We start from the raw sequence: 23233 nt of genomic DNA, 5'->3' as shown, positions 1-23233 counted from the left end.
GTGGCTGAAGAGGTGCGCTTCAAGTGTTGAATGCTCCCGGGGTTGAAGAGGTGCGCTTCAAGTGTAGTATGCTCCCAGGGCTGAAGAGGTGCACTTCAAGTGTGGTGTGCTCCCACTGCTGAAGTGGTGCGCTTCAAATGTTGTATGCTCCTGGGGCTGAAGAGGTGCGCTTCAAATGTTCTATGCTCCCGGGGCTGAAGAGGTGCGCTTCAAGTGTTGTATGCTAACGGGGCTGAAGAGGTGCGCTTCAAATGTTCTATGCTCCCGGGGCTGAAGAGGTGCGCTTCAAATGTTCTATGCTCCCGGGGCTGAAGAGGTGCGCTTCAAGTGTTTTATGCTCCAGGGGCTGAAGAGGTGCACTTCAGTTTGTTGTACACTCCCGTGGCTGAAGAGGTGCGCTTCAAGTGTTGAATGCTCCCGGGGTTGAAGAGGTGCGCTTCAAGTGTTGAATGCTCCCGGGGTTGAAGAGGTGCGCTTCAAGTGTAGTATGCTCCCAGGGCTGAAGAGGTGCACTTCAAGTGTGGTATGCTCCCACTGCTGAAGAGGTGCGCTTCAAGTGTGGTATCCTCCCACTGCTGAAGAGGTGCACTTCAGTTTGTTGTACACTCCCGTGGCTGAAGAGGTGCGCTTCAAGTGTTGAATGCTCCCGGGGTTGAAGAGGTGCGCTTCAAGTGTAGTATGCTCCCAGGGCTGAAGAGGTGCACTTCAAGTGTGGTATGCTCCCACTGCTGAAGAGGTACGCTTCAAGTGTGGTATCCTCCCACTGCTGAAGAGGTGCACTTCAGTGTGTTGTACGCTCCCGGGGCTGAAGAGGTGCACTTCAAGTGTTGTATGCTGCCAGGGCTGAAGAGGTGCGCTTCAAGTGTTGTATGCTTGCGGGGCTGAAGAGGTGCGCTTCAAGTGTTGTATGCTTGCGGGGCTGAAGAGGTGCGCTTTGAGTGTTGTATGCTCCCAGGACTGAAGAGGTGCACTTCAGTGTGTTGTACGCTCCCGGGGCTGAAGAGGTGCGCTTCAAGTGTAGTATGCTGCTAGGGCTGAAGAGGTGTGCTGCAAGTGTTTTATGCTCCTGGGGCTGAAGTGGTGCGCTTCAAGTGTTGTATGAACCAGGGGCTGAAGAGGTGCACTTCAATGTGTTGTATGCTCCTGGGGCTGTAGAGGTGCGCTTTAAGTGTTATGTGAACCAGGGTCTGAAGAGGTACGCTTCAAGTGTTGAATGCTCCCGTGGCTGAAGATGTGCGCTTCAAGTGCTGTGTGCTCACGGGGCTGAAGAGGTGTGCTTCAAGCGTTGTATGCTCCTGGGGCTGTAGAGGTGCGTTTCAAGTGTTGTATGCTCCCAGGGCTGAAGAGGTGTGCTTCAAGTGATGTATGCTCCCAGGGCTGAAGAGGTGCAGTTCAGTGTGTTGTATGCTCCTGGGGCTCCAGAGGTGCGCTTTAAGTGTTGTATGAACCAGGGGCTGAAGAGGTGCACTTCAGTGTGTTGTACACTTTCGGGGCTGAAGAGGTGCGCTTCAAGTGTTGTATGCTTGCGGGACTGAAGAGGTGTGCTTCAAGTGTAATATGCTCCCAGGGCTGAAGAGGTGCAGTTCAGTGTGTTGTACGCTCCATGGGGCTGAAGAGGAGCGCTTCACGTGGTGTGTGCTACCAGGGCTGAAGTGGTGCGCTTCAAATGTTGTATGCTCCTGGGGCTGAAGAGGTGCGCTTCAAATGTTCTATGCTCCCGGGGCTGAAGAGGTGTGCTTCAAGTGTTGTATGCTAACGGGGCTGAAGAGGTGCGCTTCAAATGTTCTATGCTCCCGGGGCTGAAGAGGTGCGCTTCAAATGTTCTATGCTCCCGGGGCTGAAGAGGTGCGCTTCAAGTGTTTTATGCTCCAGGGGCTGAAGAGGTGCACTTCAGTTTGTTGTACACTCCCGTGGCTGAAGAGGTGCGCTTCAAGTGTTGAATGCTCCCGGGGTTGAAGAGGTGCGCTTCAAGTGTAGTATGCTCCCAGGGCTGAAGAGGTGCACTTCAAGTGTGGTATGCTCCCACTGCTGAAGAGGTGCGCTTCAAGTGTGGTATCCTCCCACTGCTGAAGAGGTGCACTTCAGTGTGTTGTACGCTCCCGGGGCTGAAGAGGTGCACTTCAAGTGTTGTATGCTGCCAGGGCTGAAGAGGTGCGCTTCAAGTGTTGTATGCTTGCGGGGCTGAAGAGGTGCGCTTCAAGTGTTGTATGCTCGCGGGGCTGAAGAGGTGCGCTTTGAGTGTTGTATGCTCCCAGGACTGAAGAGGTGCACTTCAGTGTGTTGTACGCTCCCGGGGCTGAAGAGGTGCGCTTCAAGTGTAGTATGCTGCTAGGGCTGAAGAGGTGTGCTGCAAGTGTTTTATGCTCCTGGGGCTGAAGTGGTGCGCTTCAAGTGTTGTATGAACCAGGGGCTGAAGAGGTGCACTTCAATGTGTTGTATGCTCCTGGGGCTGTAGAGGTGCGCTTTAAGTGTTATGTGAACCAGGGTCTGAAGAGGTACGCTTCAAGTGTTGAATGCTCCCGTGGCTGAAGATGTGCGCTTCAAGTGCTGTGTGCTCACAGGGCTGAAGAGGTGTGCTTCAAGCGTTGTATGCTCCTGGGGCTGTAGAGGTGCGTTTCAAGTGTTGTATGCTCCCAGGGCTGAAGAGGTGTGCTTCAAGTGATGTATGCTCCCAGGGCTGAAGAGGTGCAGTTCAGTGTGTTGTATGCTCCTGGGGCTCCAGAGGTGCGCTTTAAGTGTTGTATGAACCAGGGGCTGAAGAGGTGCACTTCAGTGTGTTGTACACTTTCGGGGCTGAAGAGGTGCGCTTCAAGTGTTGTATGCTTGCGGGACTGAAGAGGTGTGCTTCAAGTGTAATATGCTCCCAGGGCTGAAGAGGTGCAGTTCAGTGTGTTGTACGCTCCATGGGGCTGAAGAGGTGCGCTTCACGTGTTGTGTGCTACCAGGGCTGAAGTGGTGCGCTTCAAATGTTGTATGCTCCTGGGGCTGAAGAGGTGCGCTTCAAATGTTCTATGCTCCCGGGGCTGAAGAGGTGCGCTTCAAGTGTTGTATGCTAACGGGGCTGAAGAGGTGCGCTTCAAATGTTCTATGCTCCCGGGGCTGAAGAGGTGCGCTTCAAATGTTCTATGCTCCCGGGGCTGAAGAGGTGTGCTTCAAGTGTTGTGTGCTACCGGGGCTGAAGAGGTGCACTTCAAATGTTCTATGCTCCCGGGGCTGAAGAGGTGCGCTTCAAATGTTCTATGCTCCCGGGGCTGAAAAGGTGTGCTTCAAGTGTTGTGTGCTACCGGGGCTGAAGAGGTGCGATTCAAGTGTTGTATGCTCCTGGGGCTAAAGAGGTGCGCTTCAAGTGTTGTATGCTCACGGGGCTGAAGAGGTGCGATTCAAGTGTTGTGTGCTACCAGGGCCGAAGAGGTATGCTTCAAATGTTGTATGCTCCCGGGGCTGAAGAGGTGCGCTTCAAGTGCTGTATGCCCCTGAGGCTGAAGAGATGCACTTCAAGTGTTGTATGCTCCTGAGGCTGAAGCTGTGCGCTTCAAGTGTTGTATGCTAACGGGGCTGAAGAGGGGTGCTTCAAGAGTTGTATGCTCCCAGGGCTGAAGAGCTGAGATTCATTGTGTTCTTTGCACCAGAGCTGAAGAGATGAGCTTCAATGTGTTGTTTGCACCAGTGGCTGAAGAAGTGAGCTTCAAGGTGTTGTTTGCACCAGGGGCTGAAGAGGTGGCTCTTTAAGTGTTACAGGCTCCCGGAGCTGAAGAGGTGCACTTCAAGTGTTGTATGCTTGCGGGGCTGAAGAGGTGCGCTTTAAGTGTTATATGCTCCCAGGGCTGAAGAGGTGCACTTCAGTGTGTTCTACGCTCGCAGGGCTGAAGAGGTGCGCTTCAAGTGTTGTATGCTCCTGGGGCTGTAGAGGTGCGCTTCAAGTGTTGTATGCTCCTGGGGCTGTAGAGGTGCGCTTCAAGTGTTGTATGCTCCAGGGGCTGAAGAGGTGCGCTTCAAGTGATGAATGCTCCTGGGGCTGAAGAGGTGCGCTTCAAGTGATGTATGCTCCTGGGGCTGAAGAGGTGCAGTTCAGTGTGTTGTGTGCATGTATAAGCAACAACTGGGGCAACCCAGTGTTCCTAGAAACCTGGGTGTGTGTATACTAACATAAATAATGGTTCCTCAGTGTCAGCTAATAGCCTTTGCCCCTTAGGCAACTATTATGATGTGGTCTAGAGCGAAATCAGAGTTTATAAAGGGCCAGCTGTTTAATAGCTACCCATATCTTTAATGGGTATATACATTACTTGTACACAATGGTAGTATCTTACAAACAAGGGGCCTCATTTACAATGTTTTGGCGCAGGGCAGTTGCAGGAAAGTACCATCTTTCTTGGCATGTTACCCCCATTTTTACCTGTATGTCAGTATTTTTTTGCCCGTCTCACTGGGATCCTGCTGGTCCGGACCCCAGTGCTCACACTTTGTGGCCTACTGTGTGTGTTGACACTAGTGCTTAACTGTGTCACTGAGGCTCTGCTAACCAGTGTAGGAGGCTGGCCTGGCTTATAGTGGGTACCTTATGGTACTTACACCTTGTGCCAGGTCCAGTTATCCCTTATTAGTAGATTAGGAGTGTTCTAGCAGCTTAGGCTGATAGAGGTAGCTATAGCAGAGCAGCCTAGGCTGAACTAGGAGACATGCAAAGCTCTTAGTATACCACTTATATCACTTAGCACTACATCATAAGAAAACAATACTCAGAGTAACTAAACATAAAGGTTTTTTAGTGACAATATGCCAAAAGTATCTCAGAGGATATACTCCCTTAGGAGGTAAGTAATATACACAGAATATAGACACACAAACCAAATCAGGTAAGTAAACAGTTAGAAAATTAGCTCAAACACTGTAGAACACAATAGAATGCAATAGGGAGAAATAGGCCTAGGGTCAACACAAACCATATACTCCAAAAGTGTAATGCGAACCACGAATGGACCCCAGGCCTAGTGTAGTGTGTAGAGGGTTGCTGGGAGTGTAAGAAAACACTAAGGGTGTCCAAGATACCCCACCCCAAGACCCTGAAAAGTAGGAGTAAAGTTACCCTACTACACCAGATAGACAGTAAAGTCGAGATAGGGGATTATGCAAGGACAACAACTGACTGCAAAGCACTGAAGACGGATTCCTGGACCTGAGGACCTGAAAAAGAAGGAGACCAAGTCCTGGAGTCACGCAAGTGTCTAGTGGGGCACGAGCCCACTAAACCCCGGTTGAAGGTGCAAAAGGGCTGCCTCCGGGTGGAAGAAGCCAAAGATTCAGCAACAACGGAAGGTGCCAGGAACCTCTCCTTTGGTCAGAAGATGTTTCACAGCGTGCTGGAGGATGCAGAGTTGTTTCTATGCAGAAAGACCGTAAACAAGCCTTGATAGCTGCAAGAGTCGCAGTTGAGGGTTTTGGGTGCTGCCAGAACCCAGGAAGTACTAGGAGGTAACCCCTTGGAAGAGAAGACAGAGGGGGCGCTCAGCAACACGGAGAGCCCACGCAGAAGCAGGCAGCACCCGCAGAAGCACCTGAACAGGCACTCAGAAGATCTGAAGATGGCGGTCGACTCAGCACAACAAAAGAGAGTCCCACGAAGTCGAAGTCCAACTTAGCAAGTTGGGCAGTGCAGGACGGAGTGCTGGGGACCTGGGCTAAGCTGTGCACGAAGGAAGTCTTGAAAGAGTGCACAGAAGCCCTAGCAGCTGCACTTCATGCAGAACACAGGATTACTATCTGGCGTGGGTAGGAAAGGACTTATCTCCACCAAATTTGGACAGAAGGGCCACTGGACTGTCGAAGACACTTGGAACCAGCTTCTGTGTTCCAGGAACCACGCTCGTCAGGATGAGAGGGGACCCAGAGGACCGGTGATGCAGAAATTTGGTGCCTGCGTTGGCAGGGGAAGATTCCTTCGACCCACTGGAGATTTCTTCTTGGCTTACAGTGCAGGGTGAAGGCAGACAGCCCTCAGAGCATGCACCACCAGGAAACAGTTGAGAAAGCCGGCAGGATGAGGCGCTACAATGTTGCTGGTAGTCTTCTTGCTACTTTGTTGCAGTTTTGCAGGCGTCCTGGAGCAGTCAGCGGTCGATCCCTGGCAGGAGTCGAAGAGGGAAGTGCAGAGGAACTCTGGTGAGCTCTTGCATTCGTTATCTGGTGTGATACCCACAGGAGAGACCCTAACTAGCCCTCAGAGGAGGATTGGCTACAGAGAAAGGTAAGCACCTATCAGGGGGGTCTCTGACGTCACCTGCTGGTACAGGCCACTCAGAGCTCTCCATTGTGCCTTCACACCTCTGCATCCAAAATGGCAGAGGTCTGGGTCAGACTGGAGGAGCTCTGGGCACCTCCCCTGGGAGGTGCTGGTCAGGGGAGTAATCACCCCCCTTTCCTTTGTCCAGTTTCACGCCAGAGCAGGGCTGGGGGAATCCCTGAACCGGTGTAGACTGGCTTATTCAAGGAGGGCAGCATCTGTGCCCTTCAAAGCATTTTCAGAGGCCAGGAGAGGCTACTCCTCCCAGGCCCTTCACACCTATTTCCAAAGGGAAAGGGTGTAACACCCTCTCTCAGAGGAAATCCTTTGTTCTGCCTTCCTGGGGCTGGGCTGCCCAGGCCCTCCGGGGGGCAGAAACCTGTCTGAGGGTTGGCAGCAGCGGTAGCTGCAGAGAAAACCCCGGGAATGTTAGTTTTGGCAGTACCCGGGCTCTGTGCTGGAGCCCCGGGGATGCATGGAATCGTCCCCCAATATGGTATTGGGGTGACAATTCCATGATCCTAGACATGTTACATGGCCATTGTAGGAAAGTACCATTTTGCCTGGCATGTTACCCCCATATTTCACTGTATATATGTTGTTTTAGTCTATGTGTCACTGGGACCCTGCCAGGCAGGGCCCCAGTGCTCATAAGTATGTGCCCTGTATGTGTTCCCTGTGTGATGCCTAACTGTCTCACTGAGGCTCTGCTAACCAGAACCTCAGTGGTTATGCTCTCTCTGCTTTCCAAATTTGTCACTAACAGGCTAGTGACCAAAATTTACCAATTCACATTGGCATACTGGTACACCCATATAATTCCCTAGTATGTGGCACTGGGGTACCCAGGATATTGGGGTTCCAGGAGAGCCCTATGGGCTGAGGAATTTCTTTTGCCACCCATAGGGAGCTCTGACAATTCTTACACAGGCCTGCCATTGCAGCCTGCGTGAAATAACGTCCACGTTACTTCACAGCCATTTACCAGTGCACTTAAGTAACTTATAAGTCACCTACATGTATAACCTTCACCTGGAGATGGTTGGGTGCAAAGTTACTTAGGGCCGTATTTATACTCTGATTGCGCCGAATTTGCGTCGTTTTTTTCGACGCAAATTCGACGCTAAACTAACGCCAACTAACGCCATATTTATACTATGGCGTTAGACGCTTCGGGCGCCAAAGTGCCCGGAGTGGGCGTCATTTTTTAGCCTGAACCCCTTCCTTGCGTTAATGATATGCAAGGGAGGCGTTCCCGTCTTAAAAAATGACTCCCAGGCCTTTACGTGGTATTTATACTCCCGGGCAAAAATGACGCCCGGGAGTGGGCGTGGCCAAAAACGGCGCTTTTGCGCCGCTTTTTAACGCCTGGGTCAGGCATGGCGTTAAGGGACAAGTGGGCTCAAAATGAGCCCAGAGTGCCCTCCCCTGCCCCCAGGGACCCCCCCTGCCACCCTTGCCCACCCCAGGAGGACACCCAAGGACGGAGGGACCCATCCCATGAACATTAAGATAAGTCCAGGTAAGTTTTTTTTTTTTTTTTTTTTTTGTGGCATAGGGGGGCCTGATTTGTGCCCCCCTACATGCCACTATGCCCAATGACCATGCCCAGGGGACAGAAGTCCCCTGGGCATGGCCATTGGGCAAGGGGGCATGACTCCTATCTTTACAATGATAGGAGTCATGTTGATGGGGGATGGGCGTCGAAAAAAAATGGCGCAAGTCGGGTTACGACGATTTTTTCGACGTAACCTGACTTGCCCCATTTTAAGACGCCCATACGCCATTTTCCCCCTACGCCGGCGCTGTCTGGTGTACGTGTTTTTTTTCCACGCACATCAGGCAGCGCCGGTCTGATTGCGCCGTCTAACGCCATTCCATAAATACGGCGCCCGCATGGCGCTTCAGAATGGCGTTAGACGGCGCAAAATTTTTTGACGCTAAACTGCGTTAGCGCAGTTTAGCGTCAAAAAGTATAAATATGGGCCTTAGTGTGTGGGCACCCTGGCACTAGCCAAGGTGCCCCCACATCGTTCAGGGCAAATTCCCAGGACTTTGTGAGTGCGGGGACACCATTACAAGCGTGCACTGTACATAGGTCACTGTAGGAATGTACCATCTTGCCTGGCATGTTACCCCCATATTTCACTGTATATATGTTGTTTTAGTCTATGTGTCACTGGGACCCTGACAGGCAGGGCCCCAGAGCTCATAAGTATGTGCCCTGTATGTGTTCCCTCTGTGATGCCTAACTGTCTCACTGAGGCTCTGCTAACCAGAACCTCAGTGGTTATGCTCTCTCTGCTTCCAAAATTTGTCACTAACAGGCTAGTGACTAAATTTACCAATTCACATTGGCATACTGGTACACCCATATAATTCCCTAGTATATGGTACTAAGGTACCCAGGGTATTGGGGTTCCAGGAGATCCCTATGGGCTGCAGCATTTATTTTGCCACCCATAGGGACCTCACACAAACCTTTACACAGGACTTCCATTGCAGCCTGAGTGAAATAAGGCACACGCCATTTCACAGTCATTTTCACTGCACTTAAGTAACTTATAAGACACCTATATGTCTAACCTTCACTTGCTGAAGGTTAGGTGCAAAGTTACTAAGTGTATGGGCACCCTTGCACCAGCAAAGGTGCCCCCACATAGTTCAGGGCCTTTTCCCCGGACTTTGTGAATGTGGAGACACCATTACACGCGTGCCCTACATATAGGTCAATACTTATATGTAGCTTCACAATGGTAACTCCAAACATGGCCATGTAACATGTCCAAGATCATGGAATTGTCCCCCCAATTCAAATCTGGTACTGGGGAGCCAATTCTATGCATCGTGGGGGCTCCACTATGGACCCCCAGTACTTCCAAACCAACTCTCTGGGGTTTTCTCTGCAGCTACAGCTGCTGCCACCCCCGAGACAGGGTTCTGCCCTCCTGGCGTCTGGGGAGCCCAGTCCCAGGAAGGCAAAAAAAAGGATTTCCCCTGAGAGAGGGTGTTACACCCTCTCCCTTTGGAAATAGGTGTTAAAGGCTGGGGAGGGGTAGCCTCTCTTAGCCTCTGGAAATGCTTTAAAGGGCACAGATGGTGCCCTCCTTGCGTAAACCCATCTACACCGGTTCAGGGACCCTTTCTCCCCTGCTCTGGGGGGAAACTGGACAAAGGATAGGGTAGTGACCACTCCCCTGTCCATCACCACTCCAGGGGTGGTGCCCAGAGCCCCTCCATTGTGTCTCAGACCTCTGCCATCTTGTTTCCAGAGGTGTGGGGGCACTCTGGAGGCCTCTGAGTGGCCAGTGCCAGCAGGTGACGTCAGAGGCCCCTCCTGATAGGTGCATACCTGACTAGGTGGCCAATCCTCCTCTGTGGGCTATTTAGGGTCTTTCTTCTGGGCTATTCCTCAGATACCGAATGCAAGAGCTCACCAGAGTTCCTCTGCACTTCCCTCTTCGACTTCTGCCAAGGACGACCGCTGACTGCTCCAGGACACCTGCAAAACCGCAACAAAGTAGCCAGAAGCCTAAGGTGCTCTGCTAGAGCTACCTCTATCAGCCTAAGCTGCTAGAACACTACTACATTTCACTAAGGGATAACTGGAGCTGGTACAAGGTGTAAGTACCTAGGGTACTCACTACAAACCAGGCCAGCTTCTCACAGTGAGGAAACGCAAACTTGTGCTGCATTGCCTCAGTCCATATATACAAGGCCATGAAAAGCCACACAGGGTGGTTTTATGTGGCCCTGTAAATATGGACCTGCATGAGCAGATGTGTAACGGAGAGCTGTGGTTCCAACAGATTTACTTACCTGACACAATTACACACTGCACTGTAACATGATTCATCAGAGCACGGCGTGAGTCAACAGATTTACTTACCTGACACAATTACACGATGCACTGTCAGACGATACATCAGAGCACAGCGTGAGTCAACAGATTTACTGTCACAGCACAGCCTGAGACATCACACCATAACATAAGCACAGCATGACACAACATACCATAAACCATACAGTATTACGGCTTAACACAGTATGACACAACATAACGCCCTCGCTTGACACAGCATAGCATGCTCACACCATTACACACCATAAAATGACGCAGCATAGCACACCATATGGGTACAGTAGTATGTATACTATACAGGCATCTCTGCCCTCACTGAGGAGTCTCCTTATCATAAACTATTGGGAAAATGTAAGAAGCTTAACTAATATGTTTCTGTGTTAATGTAAGTTAATTTTATATTTTTATTTTAATTGTAGAACAAAAGAAAAAATGTAAACATACTATTAACTTAATTTTGAATTAAATCTTCAATTGTTTTAGGTTTAGTAAATTAAAATTGTTTCTCTGAATCTTGAATGAAAAAATACATTCCCCCTAACGTAACCTGTGTATTCTGCATTTACAATTGTTAGAAGTAATGTACAGAATTAATGAAATGTCATTTAATTATATTTAATAAAATAATGGTACATTAATATTTTTTAATTTAAAAAGTCATTGAAGTATTTCACAATTGAATACCAATAGTGTGTTGTTTGTTGAAAGAGGTGTTTGTTGTTGACTGACCTCCTCCCCACAGATGCGGGTCTCCCCACCTACCTGTACGAGTTCCGGCACGCACCCAGTATTTTCCGGCGCCTCAGGCCGTCCTACGTGACCGCTGATCACGCGGATGAAGTTTACTTTCTCGCCGGCTCTGCCTTCCTGGACGGTCCTCCTGCCACACAGAGTAAGGATGCTAAGTGCCCATCACAGAGTGTCTGACCCGAGGGCTTGTTAATCTTTCATGTGGGCTACTGAGGTCCTGGGTAATTTCACCGACATCTTGGGTGTAGGAGAACTGGCACTGCATTCTCTTTGTAGACATAATAACTTTACAGGACTGGCAACACAATCGACCTTAATAACTCACAGATTCTTGGGCTCACTGAGAAGAAAGTCCCAGGACAGACAGAAATGGGGCCGGTTTATCTGGAAGCAAGTGCTGCAAAATTCACCATTTGGCTAATTTTTTTCCACACTTCATCTCCCCACAGAAGGACCTCTGCTTGCTCGCATGTTGAGCAAGCTTTGGCAAAGCCAAGAGATCTCAGCTGTAACCTGTTGAGCTACTAGCTTTGCCTATGCTTGTTTGCAAGTAATGCCAAAATATCCGCCACTGCGCCTCAATGTCCCTGCATGTATCATGGTGCGTGTGCACAAATGCAGGGCCATGGGTGGCCATCTTGTAATGAGATTTCTCTTGAAGTTTTCTTTTAAAGATGGCTGCAGGTACATGTGCGTGCGTCGTGACACATTAGTGAACATGTGTTGTGATTCGTGCACATGTATGAAGCTAGTCTAAGATAACTGCCAGCATGTACCAATGTGTGCTCATGGACAAAAAAAAATTTGAGCTATTGCGTCAAGAATTTTCAGTTCTATTAAGGACACGTAGGCGAGGATTATGCTTTCTCTTTCTTTACTAAGAAAATACAGCAGCCAATCAACACAAGTAACACAAAAAACGACATATCCCAGCAACCCTGGTAGTCCACGTTATCCAATCCCTGACCTGTACACCATATAAATGTCTCTGGTCCAATAGTCCTTCCTTTTTCTTTGCAAATAAACAAAACAAAACAACCTGATCTCCAAGTGGATTCTCCAAAGTTCCAACAACAAGAACAGATGAAGAATGAGTCCAACTGGCGCGAGCCTCCAGTCCCCTAGGAAAGCTCTAAAGTCAAATGCCTTAATCTCTGATCCTTCTGGTTACGAAAACATCAGATCCTTATGATCCATGTTATCAGCTCATTATAGAGAGAAAAAACATGTTGGTAATATCCCATAGAACATGTTGAAAAAAGGGGGGGAATTTAGATTGAATGCCAAAATTTAAATATGCATCATCAGTATTAATACCTTCAACATTAAACAATATCAGAACCTTTTGTAACTACAAACAGAACCAGGGTGGGATAATCCTCGTCTCCGTGTCCTTAATAGAATTGAAAATTCTTGATGCGATAGCTAGAATTTTTTTAATTCTTTTCAGGACCGGAGGCTTCGGATTATGCTAGTTCAAAGCCGATCTACCAGCACTGAAGCTACAGCTACAATAGGCTTATGATAAAACACCTTAAATGTATTATCAGAAGCCCAATCTGCAGCATTCAGAATGTCCTCTAAACGAGATCCAGCTCTAAAATATTTAGAAGCCATAGCCCCTCTCAAAGAATGCGCTCCAAATGAGGAGACATCAATACCTGCTTCCGCCATCAACCATTTAACCCATCTAGCCAACGGGGCTGAAGAGACATGAGAAAAAGGTTTCTGTAATGGAATGGGTAATTGTCCTCTGATATCTTTACAAAATTCACGAGTACAATCTTCATATGCTTTTATGCATTTAACCACACACAGTTTAGGATGATGCGGAAAAGCTGGATGAGATACACATCTAGAAACAGTCTTAGTACGTCTTGAAATGAAAAAGGAAGAGGGAGTAAATAATCTACCTGCAACATCCAGGGCTCTCACATCTGAAACCATTCTGCATGAAATGAGACATAATAAAACCGTGAGTTTGGCTGACAACTGTTTGCGTGATAAATCCTCAGTACATGGCCAATTTTGTAGAAAACGAAGCACAATATCAACATCCCATGAAACTGTATATTTAGGCAGAGGGGGTTTTACCATCCTGATGCCCCTTAAAAGCTTACAAACCAAAAGGTGTTCCCCCACCGGTTTACTTCAATATGAGGATGTCCAGCCGACAAAGCCGACCTAAAATTGTTGCTAGTCCTATAAGCCAACCCTTGGGTTGCCAATTCCGATATGAAATTAATGAGCATGCTAATGTGGGCCACCAAGGCTTCCAGGAAGCCTCATATCTTTTGTGGGTGGAAGGCGCCCAGGACTGGGATAAAACAAAGATAGCTTCTCTCGAAACATTTGGCATTTGCCAGCGTCCCCTGAAATTCTCCACGCCATGATGGACAATAAGCCCTGCATTATCAAAGGATGAGGGAGGAGACCCGGATCAAGGAGTAAGGGGAATGATGGCAGAAGAATTGGAAGGGCACAGGATAGTGCCATCGCCACTGGGAACCACACCTGAGCTTTCCACAGAGGAGTTATTAAAATGATCTCCGCCCCTGTCTCCGTACCTGAGAGAGTACTCTCTGAATCATGGAAAATCGGGGAAAGGCGTATGACAGAGATGTCGTCCAGACCTGAAGAAAAGCATCCGTCACTAGGGCCGACAGGTCCGGTCTCCAACTGTAGAAGAGAGGGAGTTGAGAATTGAGGCGAGACGCGAAGAGGTCTATTGCACACTTGCCCCAATGTCTCATAAGAGTCAAGAATACAGACCGGTGAAGCTTCCAGTAGCTGCCATCCCTCAAATATCAAGAGTTCCAATCCGCTAACACACTGGAACACCCCGGAATGCATTCTGCCATCACGAAATCTGATGTTGAAGGCAAAACTGCCAGAACTCCTTGTCAATCTCTGCCAGAACTCGCGACCTGGTTCTGCCCAATCGATTGATATACCGCACTTCCAAGATGTTGTCCATCTGTAACAGTATGCAACAACTGGCTTTGTGGGAAGAAAGAGAGCGATTCGCGAAAGCTCCCGCTATTAGCATTAAGCAATTGATGTGAAGGGAGAGTTCCTCTGGGGACCACCTGACCCCCGTCCCTACCGTCCCGCATAATGCTCCCCACGCCCACTGACTGGCATCCGATTCTATGACTATTTCCGGAACAGAGGCAAAAATGGCTTTGCCATTCCATGCATCCATGTGTTCCAACCACCAGAATGTTTCTGCCCGGGCTTCGTCTGTCAGAGAAATCTGCTCCACATGGGTCAGACCCCTGCAAAGATGCAATATCTTTAGGCGTTGAAGGGCCCTGTAGTGCAAGGGACCAGGAAATATTGCTTGGATAGATGAGGCTAGAAGCCCTACTAATCTTGCTAAAGTCCTCAATTAAATACTCGGATAGGCAATGGCTCTCCGTAACTCTTTCTTGATCATAGATCGTTTCATGAGAGGAAGTTTTAACTGTGCTTTGACCGAATCAACTTGAAAGCCTAAGAATTCTATGTCCTGAGACGGGACAGTGATAGATTTGTCCGAACTTATCAGAAATCCCACATTCTACAAAATTTGAATGGTCCAATCTAGATGAACGAGAACTAATTCTTGGGATTGATCCATAATGAGAATGTGGTCTAGATAAATAATTAGACGAATGCCTCTTTCTCAAAGAAATTGCACGACAGGCCGCAGCAATTTGGTGAAACACCAAGGAGCCGAGGACAGACCAAAGCGGAGAACCGTGAACTCGAACCACTTGTTTTGCCAACAAAACTGCAGGAATCTGCGATGTGAAGCGAAAACCGGTACAGTCAAATAAGCATCCATGAGGTCTAGCAGTACGAGCCAATCCCTTTCTTGCAAAAGATCTCTTAGAAGGTGAATACCTTCCATCTTGAAATGCCGATAGATTATTAAAGAGTTGAACTCTCTGAGATTGAGAACCAATCGATAACCTCCTCCTTTCTTTTGCACAAGAAAAATTGTACTCACAAATCCTGCTGGGTGCAAATCTGTAGGAACTATTGCTTGCTTCTGAAGCAACGAAGCAATCTCGACATCTATGAAATTGTTCTCTGCTTCAGAAAAAGGAAGAGGAGAAGGAATGAATGTCCGCCTGGGAGGAGATAAAACTCCAGCTGGTAACCCTGAACAGTCTGAAGAACCCAGGGATCCTGAGATATTTGGCTCCAGGCCTGAAGATGTTCTTTTAATCTGCCCCCCAAAATCACTTTGGAAAAAGGAATGATTCTGACCTGTTGTTGCCAAGTTGGCGTTGTTGAAATTGCCCCTATTTTTGCCTCAATAGGAACGACCTCTGCCTCGCCTGAGGGAGGGGTAGAATCCAGGAGAGGATTGATAAGAGCCACGACCTCTTTGTAAGTATTTGTAGAAAGCCTGTTTGCATCCACAGCCAGGTGCTCGGCCTCTATAGTGTCCGGCTCTGAGACAAAGGTCGCTATTAAACATCTTTTTCATGGAGAGCCGAGCTTTCGCAAGGACGGAGAATGTGGAGAAATATTTACTCGGATCCTTCATGAATTTCTCACCAAAAAAAAGGCCATTGTCCATCGTACAAGGCGCAGAAGAGACCAAGTCAACTAACTTAGAGACAATTCTCATCAAAAACGACTTACGCCGCTCCGTAGACATGGCGCAGTTGCAATTTCCATGGAGGTAAATGGCTCTTTCCGCCCATTCCAAAACTGCCTCCAGGTACAAGGGAGAATTACCTTCCTTGGCCTGCACCGCAAACTCAAGGATTTTTGTAATTGGACCGGAAATATCCAAAAGTTTATCCTGGAAGTCTCTCCAGGCTCAGTCCAGTCCTTTTTTAGGGTCCTTTGAGAATTTTTTTAGAAAAGTGGCCATACTAGGATCTAACTCCAGGGTATCTGTCACCTTGCCAATTAGGGAAGGACGAGGGCACTCTGACAGCAAAGTGTTGCGCACGTCTTTATCAAAGCTCTTGGGCAACCAGTCCTGAACATAGTGCGCAACCTCAACTGAGGGGACCCATTTGGTGGATCTCGGGTGGACAATACTCTCTGGATCAAAGAGAAGGTTTCTCTGAACCACTGAGTCTTCTGTCGAATGATGGGCTTTGCGTTTCCGTTTACCCGAACATTTGGGTTCATCACGCGTTTTCACTGAGTCAGAAGACTGAGAAGCGGAAGATTGAGAATCCTCTGGCCGCAATAGTCCCTGTGAAGACAACCCTTTAGAGGTTTCAGTGATACCTTTCTCATATTTGCGGTCTCTAAGGACCGATGAGGCCATCTGGGACAAAATTTCCGTAGTGGATCTTGCTCTTCTAGGAAACCTTTGGGTTCCATCCACAATAGGATTGTCAGTTATCCTATTATCATATGTTCCACCCATCAGTTCCCTTTGTCCAAAGCGCATTAAGGGCTGAGTAAAGGGTTTTAAAGCCTTTATAAGTGCCTGATTCACACTATCTTGCACATGATGATCTAGAGCCAACACCACTCTTTCCTCCATCTGATTCTCATAGGGCTCCTTGGCCTCATCTTGATAATATTCATCCTCTTCTGCGTAGTAAGCCATCTCAGTAGAGATGAAGAGGTAAGAAGGAGTTCAATGGTGGGGAATCACCCCTGCAGGTATCAAAAAGGAGAAACTCTAATTGAATGAGAGAGCAAAACCCTCAAAAAACGGGCCCAAATAGATGTGGAGGAAGCACCTGCCAAATTCCCTTGGGCAAAGCCCTAAATCCGTTTTCATCGCGTTGTCAGGCGTTCTCAGGGGAAAACTGTCATATAATCTCACACGAGTATGCCGGCGAGATCGGAAATCAGAAATCCCGGATCTAAGCGCGTGCATGCGCGTAGTGAGGAAATCGAGAGAGGACTAACCTCTCTATTCCAGCGCTCATACGGCTTTAATAAGCCGTAAATCGCCCACCCGAACAACAGAGAAGTCCCTCAGGATGTCCCCAATGCTCGAAGGAGCATTCAGCACCTCCGCGCTCGCAGCCCGGACCCGTTACCAAGTGAACCAACCAAGCGGCGAGTGAGCACGGAGCACCGTATTTCAAAGTCTGGGAAGCACCAGTCACGAGCGTCGTTCAGCCCCTGCCATAAACAGTTACATAAACTATAACAATATAATTAATATCACACAAATGTTACAGGTACTTAGCTCATGGCTGCAAGCAGCAAAGAAATTGGAAGAACTATTGGACCAGAGACATTTCTATGATGTACAGGTCTGGCATTGGATAATGTGGACTACCAGGGTTGCTGGGATATGTCGTTTTTTGTGTCACTTGTGTTGATTGGCTGCTGTATTTTCTCAGTAAAGAAAGAGAAAGCATAATCCAAAGCCTCCGGTCCTGACATAGAATTATGGCGCACAAGTCACTGTTTTGGTTTTTTTAATTTATCATTCCAGCATAGCCGACAGCCAATTTGGCGCCATAAATTAAAAGAAAGTGCACAGCACTGCAGAAAAAAGGAAGTGAGTGTCCAAGTAGTATTTTGCAGTTACCTGCCCCTGGAAAACACAGAAAACATTAATAATTGAAAACGGGGGAGCAAAAAACTAAAAATCAATAAAAATTGAAAACAGGGATCAGGACGGAGAACAACAGATGAGGATAGTAACGAGAGAGTGCGTTCGACGGCAGAGGCACAGGTAGATGTTCTGAAAGTAAAAGAGTCCTGAAAACAGCAGCGGAAGGATACAGTTCAGCCAATCACTACACTGTGAGACCCAAATGCTCCTGGGTGACACAAAGAAAAGGACGTCGGACGTCAAAGAAAGTCTTTTTATCAAGATCAATCTGAGCAGAGTCCTGAAACCTTGACCCAGACCCCAATCTATGTAGATTGTACTTACTTGGAACAATTGCAGCTAAATCTGACTGCAGCCAAGACCTAGACATGGGGCTGGTGTTAGGCTTAGCTTCTCACATCTGCCTCAGAGTTCACAACTGATGGGAACCTTATAAGGGGCCGTTGGCTGCCCAAGGGCCCTGTCCCATCGATGACCAGTTAGTGATTGGGGTGTCTCGGCCACTCGGCGGAGGCACAACAGAAGATTTACTGTAAGTGTGAAGTTTTATCTTCCAAACTCCCATATTTTTCCGAGTTGCTCCCAATGCAAGAACCTGTAGACTGCAGCTTCCGTTTATGGACTGCTTATGCGTGTCTCCTGAGTGTTGGACTGTGCTAAACGCTCACTGTCACTGAACGAGGGTACGGAGTCCCTTCCTCCCCTGCCCACCTAGACAGCAGGTGGATCCCTGGATCCCTGATCTGAATCCAGTCTGAGCTTCTGTGAGTCATCAGGATCTCCACCTCAGCGCTGGTGACTGACACTTTAACCCCACCTTCCACCACCTTCCACCACATTACTCAGAGATCACTGCCTGAGTACTTGTGGGATCTGAGGTGGCCATGGTTATTTAATCCCCCATCCTCCAGATGTAAACTAAAATGATGATCACCCTCACAACAACCTTAAGCCTCTAATGGCTAAAAACATCACTTCCCTTCAACTCCTTTAAGGCAAAAGCTACCACCTTTTCCTGCCCCCTCTCTTCCCATGAGGCCTGGGATCGGTGACCGCACTGTGTGGGTTGTTGATTTCAAGTTCCTTCAGTGTTGCTGCACTTACAATAATCGCTTTGACTTGTTGGATTCCTTGGGCACAGTTATTCTCACCCAAACACATTTTTCACTTTTTCTCTTCATTAATCGTAAGAGATGTATCTACTCTGCGCTCCCATAGGTGCACTTGAGGCAAAAAGCTCTGCCATGCGTGGTGCTGGGCTCTCATTCTAGGTAGACATCTGGAAGTGTACCATGGCTCAGGGTGCGAAACATGCAGTAGGGGTGAAGGTACTGCCTGGCCTGCTCCTCCCTCGCTGAACCACATCAACAAGCAAGGGAAGGAGGTGAAATGGTGAGCTCCACACAACGAGACAAGTCCTGGTGTGCTTACACTCATGGTTGAATCAGTGAACTCTCCACTCATAACCACAGCAGGAATGCCAGTGGTTCCCAGAGTGGCTGCTGCCAGTGCTGAGACACCTGAAGAGGATGGAGGTTCTACCAATGCCAGCAGCCAGCCCCTCATTTATGCACACTCCTCACTGGCCCCATCTAAGGAATACGCAGGTGATCCCGTAATGTTTTCAACTACGCTTTCTATCACATCCCTCACAGTTTATGAAAGATGCCACTAAGATGGCCTTCGGCTTGTTCACTGAGCCATGGTCATTGTGGGTGTAGAAGCTGCATCTTTAGAGCGATAATCACTATGGATATCGAGACTCCATATTCAGAGCCATGGTACTGTGGGTGAGAAGGCTGCATCTTTAGAGCCATGACTACTGTGGGTTTGGAGGTTGCATATTCAGAGCTATGATCACCGTGAGTATGGAGGCTGCACCTTAAGAACCACAGTCACTGTGGGTGTGGAGGCTCCATCTTCAGAGCCACGATCACTGTGGATGTTGAGGTTACATCTTCAGACCCATGCTCACCATGGGTACTGAGCCTGCATCTTTAGAGCCATGACTACCGTGGGTATGGAGTTTGCATATTCAGAGCTATGATCACCGTGAGTATGGAGGCAGCACCTTGAGAACCACAGTCACTGTGGGTGTGGAGGCTGCATCTTCAAAGCCACAGTCACTGTGGATGCTGCATCCGCAGAGGCATGGTCACTGTGGATGTTGAGGCTGCATCTTCAGAGCCACGGTCACTGTGGATGTGGAGGCTGCATCTTCAGAACCATGGTCACTGCAGATGTAGAGGCTGCATCTTCAAAGCCATGGTCACCATGGGTAGAGAGGCTGTATCTTCAGAGCCACGGTCACTGTGGAGGCTGCATCTTCAGAGCCATGGTCACCCTGGGTACGGAGGCTGCATCTTTAGAGCCATGACTAACGTGGGTATGGAAGTTGCATATTCGGAGCTATGATCACCGTGAGTATGGAGGCTGCACCTTGAGAACCTAAGTCACTGTGGGTATGGAAGCTGCATCTTCAGAGCCATGGTCACTGTGGATGTGGAGGCTGCATCTTCAGAGCCATGGTCACTGTGGATGTAGAGGCTACATCTTCAGAACCATGGTCACCATGGGTACGGAGGCAGCATCTTCAGAGGTATAGTTACTGTGGTTACAGAATCTGCATCGTTAGAGGCATGGTCACCGAGGGTGTGAGGGCTGCATCCCTGCATGGGGGCCTAATGGGGTGCACCGGACATGAAGGGTCAGTCTCCCCATTGTGTTTTTGAGCCGTGAATTTTCGATACTGACAGTGTAGCCCACACTTGGGAGTACACTTCCAGTCTATACAATAGATGGTAACAACTTGGTAGCAACTCTACCATTTGCTGTGGACATCATGGGCCTACCTCATGGCTTTTTCCACTGAGGAGACTTCTCAAATAGCAGAAAGTAAAGTACCACAGAGACTGCAGATTTCTTTTTAACAAAAGATGGTGCATCTGCCACACTGGCATAAATGATGTCCACAGGTGGTCAAATTCATGACTGTGCTGTTAATTTTACTGTGTGCTACATACCACAGAGGTGCACTCCACCTAGGTGGATTGGACTGTAGATGCTAGGAGGTAAAGATATCGCAGTTTATTATGGATGAACAATTGTATCTGAGGCAGCTTTCTTACAAACGTGGTGCATACCCGAGTGATCCCATGTGTCCTCTGAGCATCTGACTGTCCTCTGGGTTTCTGGCATCAGCCAAAGAATGCATGAAGCACACAGCATACAGCAGCTGCACCTTGTACTCTCAGGTCTCCGATTCAATGGGAGGAGATCAAAGTATGCAGAGAATTGAGTAAGGTGGGCTTCCTGGTGTGCTTCAAAATCAGAGTGCACCCCAGACTCTGGGATAAAGTGATGAGACTCAGGAGGTGAGAGGGGAAATGAATTGGCATAAACCTAGGTTTCTCTTGATGTGCTGAGTTTCAATCAGAGCTCATATAATTCCGTCCTAGGGTGCCCTATAACTCACTCCCCTGGACTAGACGGCTCTGCTTGGATTCCTTAAGTGATGTATTGTCCCACCTCTTATTCTTATGCTATTTCCATGCATGTCTGTTGTGTTTAGCGTTGGTGTTACAATGTTAATGGGTCCTAATGGGACGAGGAGACATCTTTGGACTGAAGAGACCCTGATCATGAGGCAGATGTTATCATCCAAGCATGACCTCTCCTTCCTGCTCTGACTCAGATACACTCAGGGGAACTGAGGGCAGGTCTGAGTCCTTTGAAAACAGGGGTCCACTCATGTTGTCCTCCTCCCCATCTCTGCCATAAAACTAGGAATTGACAGAAAGTTTGATAGTCGTTCTAATAAAAAGAAAAATACACCTGAAATGTGTGACAATTACATTTTCATTATTGTGTTTTCTCTTAGTTAGTTTGACAGAAGTGGAGAAAGCTCTTAGCAAGACCATGATGAAGCAGTGGGCAAACTTCGCCCGCAGCGGGTAAGGTTTAAACACAACACACTGAGGACCAGCATCGAATCAATTGTATCTATGGTCACTTTGAGTATCATTGCACCTCAGTGACTCCAGGTACCTCTGCTTCCTTCCAGGAACCCCAATGGTGCTGGTCTGCCTGTGTGGCCGCTCTATGATGCTGATGAGAAATACCTGGTGATAGACCTGGAACCCAAGGTGGAGCAGAAGCTGAAGGACAGCAGGGTGACCTTCTGGACCCAGACCCTGCCTCAAAAGTTACAAGAAGCTCAGAAACAGCGCAAAGTCGTTTAATGCTAAGATGTGAGAAAATGATGTCTGAATCTAAAATTAAAATGAAATTAAGCATATTTTCTGAGTTGTTATTGAGTTTCTATAATTGCAAGATGCACTTGCTCAATGTGGGACAACCTCATGACAGCACAATTGAGACTAAAAGATCACGTAGATTACATGAGAACAATACACAAAAGCCCAGAAATCCGCAATCATGAAATATTTTGTTTAATTCACAAACAAATATATTAAAAAATCTAAATGTTTAAGTTATTAGAAAGATTGGTGCACTTGCCCTGCTCCCACCAATCTTAGGATACTAACTTAGAGACATATTTATGGGAGGCTTGTGCCACTGCTGTGTGACTTCTAGTGGCATAACAGCAGCGCAAACCTTTCAACCATATCCACATTGTGTGGCTCTGAATGGCCTCATAGAGAAGGAGTAAGGCAAGGCAGCTCAAACCGCTGCATTGCATTATTCTGTGTTAGGGGGTGTTCCATGGGCGATGCGTGTTCCCAGGCACCACCCTTGGATTTTGATGCATCCCCAGAGTTCCAAGGCCACGTAGACCTGTGGATGCGTCATAGCCTTCTGGGAGGCGCAACAAGGAGAAATATCTTTATTTCTCTTTTTGTTTCCTCTTTCTATGTCTGCTTCCTTCTGCAGCAGACATAGAAAGAAGAAAATGCCTCCATGGATTGTTTTTGTACAGGAAGGTGTCCTCTCCTGCACAAAAACAATCCTACATGCAACACAGGCACGCCTGCACCATGGTGCAAGGGTGCCTATGATGGCGCTAGGCAGCTAAAAAGGCACCAGTGCAGGGAGAAAGAGCAGGAATGCACCGTATTGCATAAATACAGTGCATTGCTGCTCTTTCCCTTTGATGCAGGGCAGCTCAGCAAGGTGATCAAACCAAGAAATCCATCAATATATGGACGGCCCTGAGCTCTGAAACTGATCAGAGTGTGAATAACTAGGGACGTGGCTTTGGGCGGCTGTTTGGGGTGTTCAACCCCCTAATAAATATATTATTTAGTAATTAGTTGAGTTCAGGAGCTTTCCGCCGGTATGGTTATCCACCTGGGATTCCTCAAATACTCACTCATACAAACACACACACACACTTTCTCTCGTCTCTGTTTTGAAGGGCTCAAAACATGTTTTTTGTACAAAATATTGCGCCATATTTACAAGAAAGTGGTGCATCAGCTCTGAAATGCCACTTTTCTTGTGTCGTCCTGCACATCTTGTAAATTTACTGTGCCATTTTTTGTGGCCCTCCCTGCGTGGGAATGTCCCCCTTGCATACCTTGTATCTCGTGCAGGTATGATGTGGTGCAAGAGGTTACAAACCTATGCAATGCATGCATTGCGCCACTTTGTAAATATGGCATGCGGTGGGGGCCTGGCAGACGCCTCCTTAGCATTTAAAAAAATGACGCTAGGGCGGTGCGAGGAGGTTCAAAGGGCCTGTAAATGTATACATCTTTGTAATTCCAGTACCCTCCCAATTCACACTCCTTTCTCTTTCTACTGGCCCTTAAGACCACCTCATGCACTGTTTCTCGCATGA

The 23233-nt window shown here is 48.1% G+C and overlaps 1 protein-coding gene across 1 annotated transcript in view; it reads left to right on the top strand.

Moving 5' to 3' along the window:
* LOC138262283 (cocaine esterase-like) overlaps positions 1-21719 on the top strand; it is a 303060-nt gene extending 281341 nt beyond the window's left edge. Inside the window, exons 11-13 of the mRNA XM_069212178.1 lie at positions 10885-11034; positions 21311-21383; positions 21494-21719. Of these exons, the coding sequence (XP_069068279.1) occupies positions 10885-11034; positions 21311-21383; positions 21494-21671 (401 nt within the window). The 3' untranslated portion in view covers positions 21672-21719. The remainder of the gene's footprint in view (positions 1-10884; positions 11035-21310; positions 21384-21493) is intronic.
* Positions 21720-23233: the final 1514 nt, after the last annotated feature.

This window comes from Pleurodeles waltl, chromosome 10 (assembly GCF_031143425.1).
Source record: "Pleurodeles waltl isolate 20211129_DDA chromosome 10, aPleWal1.hap1.20221129, whole genome shotgun sequence".
NCBI lineage: Eukaryota > Metazoa > Chordata > Amphibia > Caudata > Salamandridae > Pleurodeles > Pleurodeles waltl.
The sequence above is the reverse complement of the archived record's forward strand: the minus strand, read 5'-3'. Positions and strand labels throughout refer to the sequence as shown.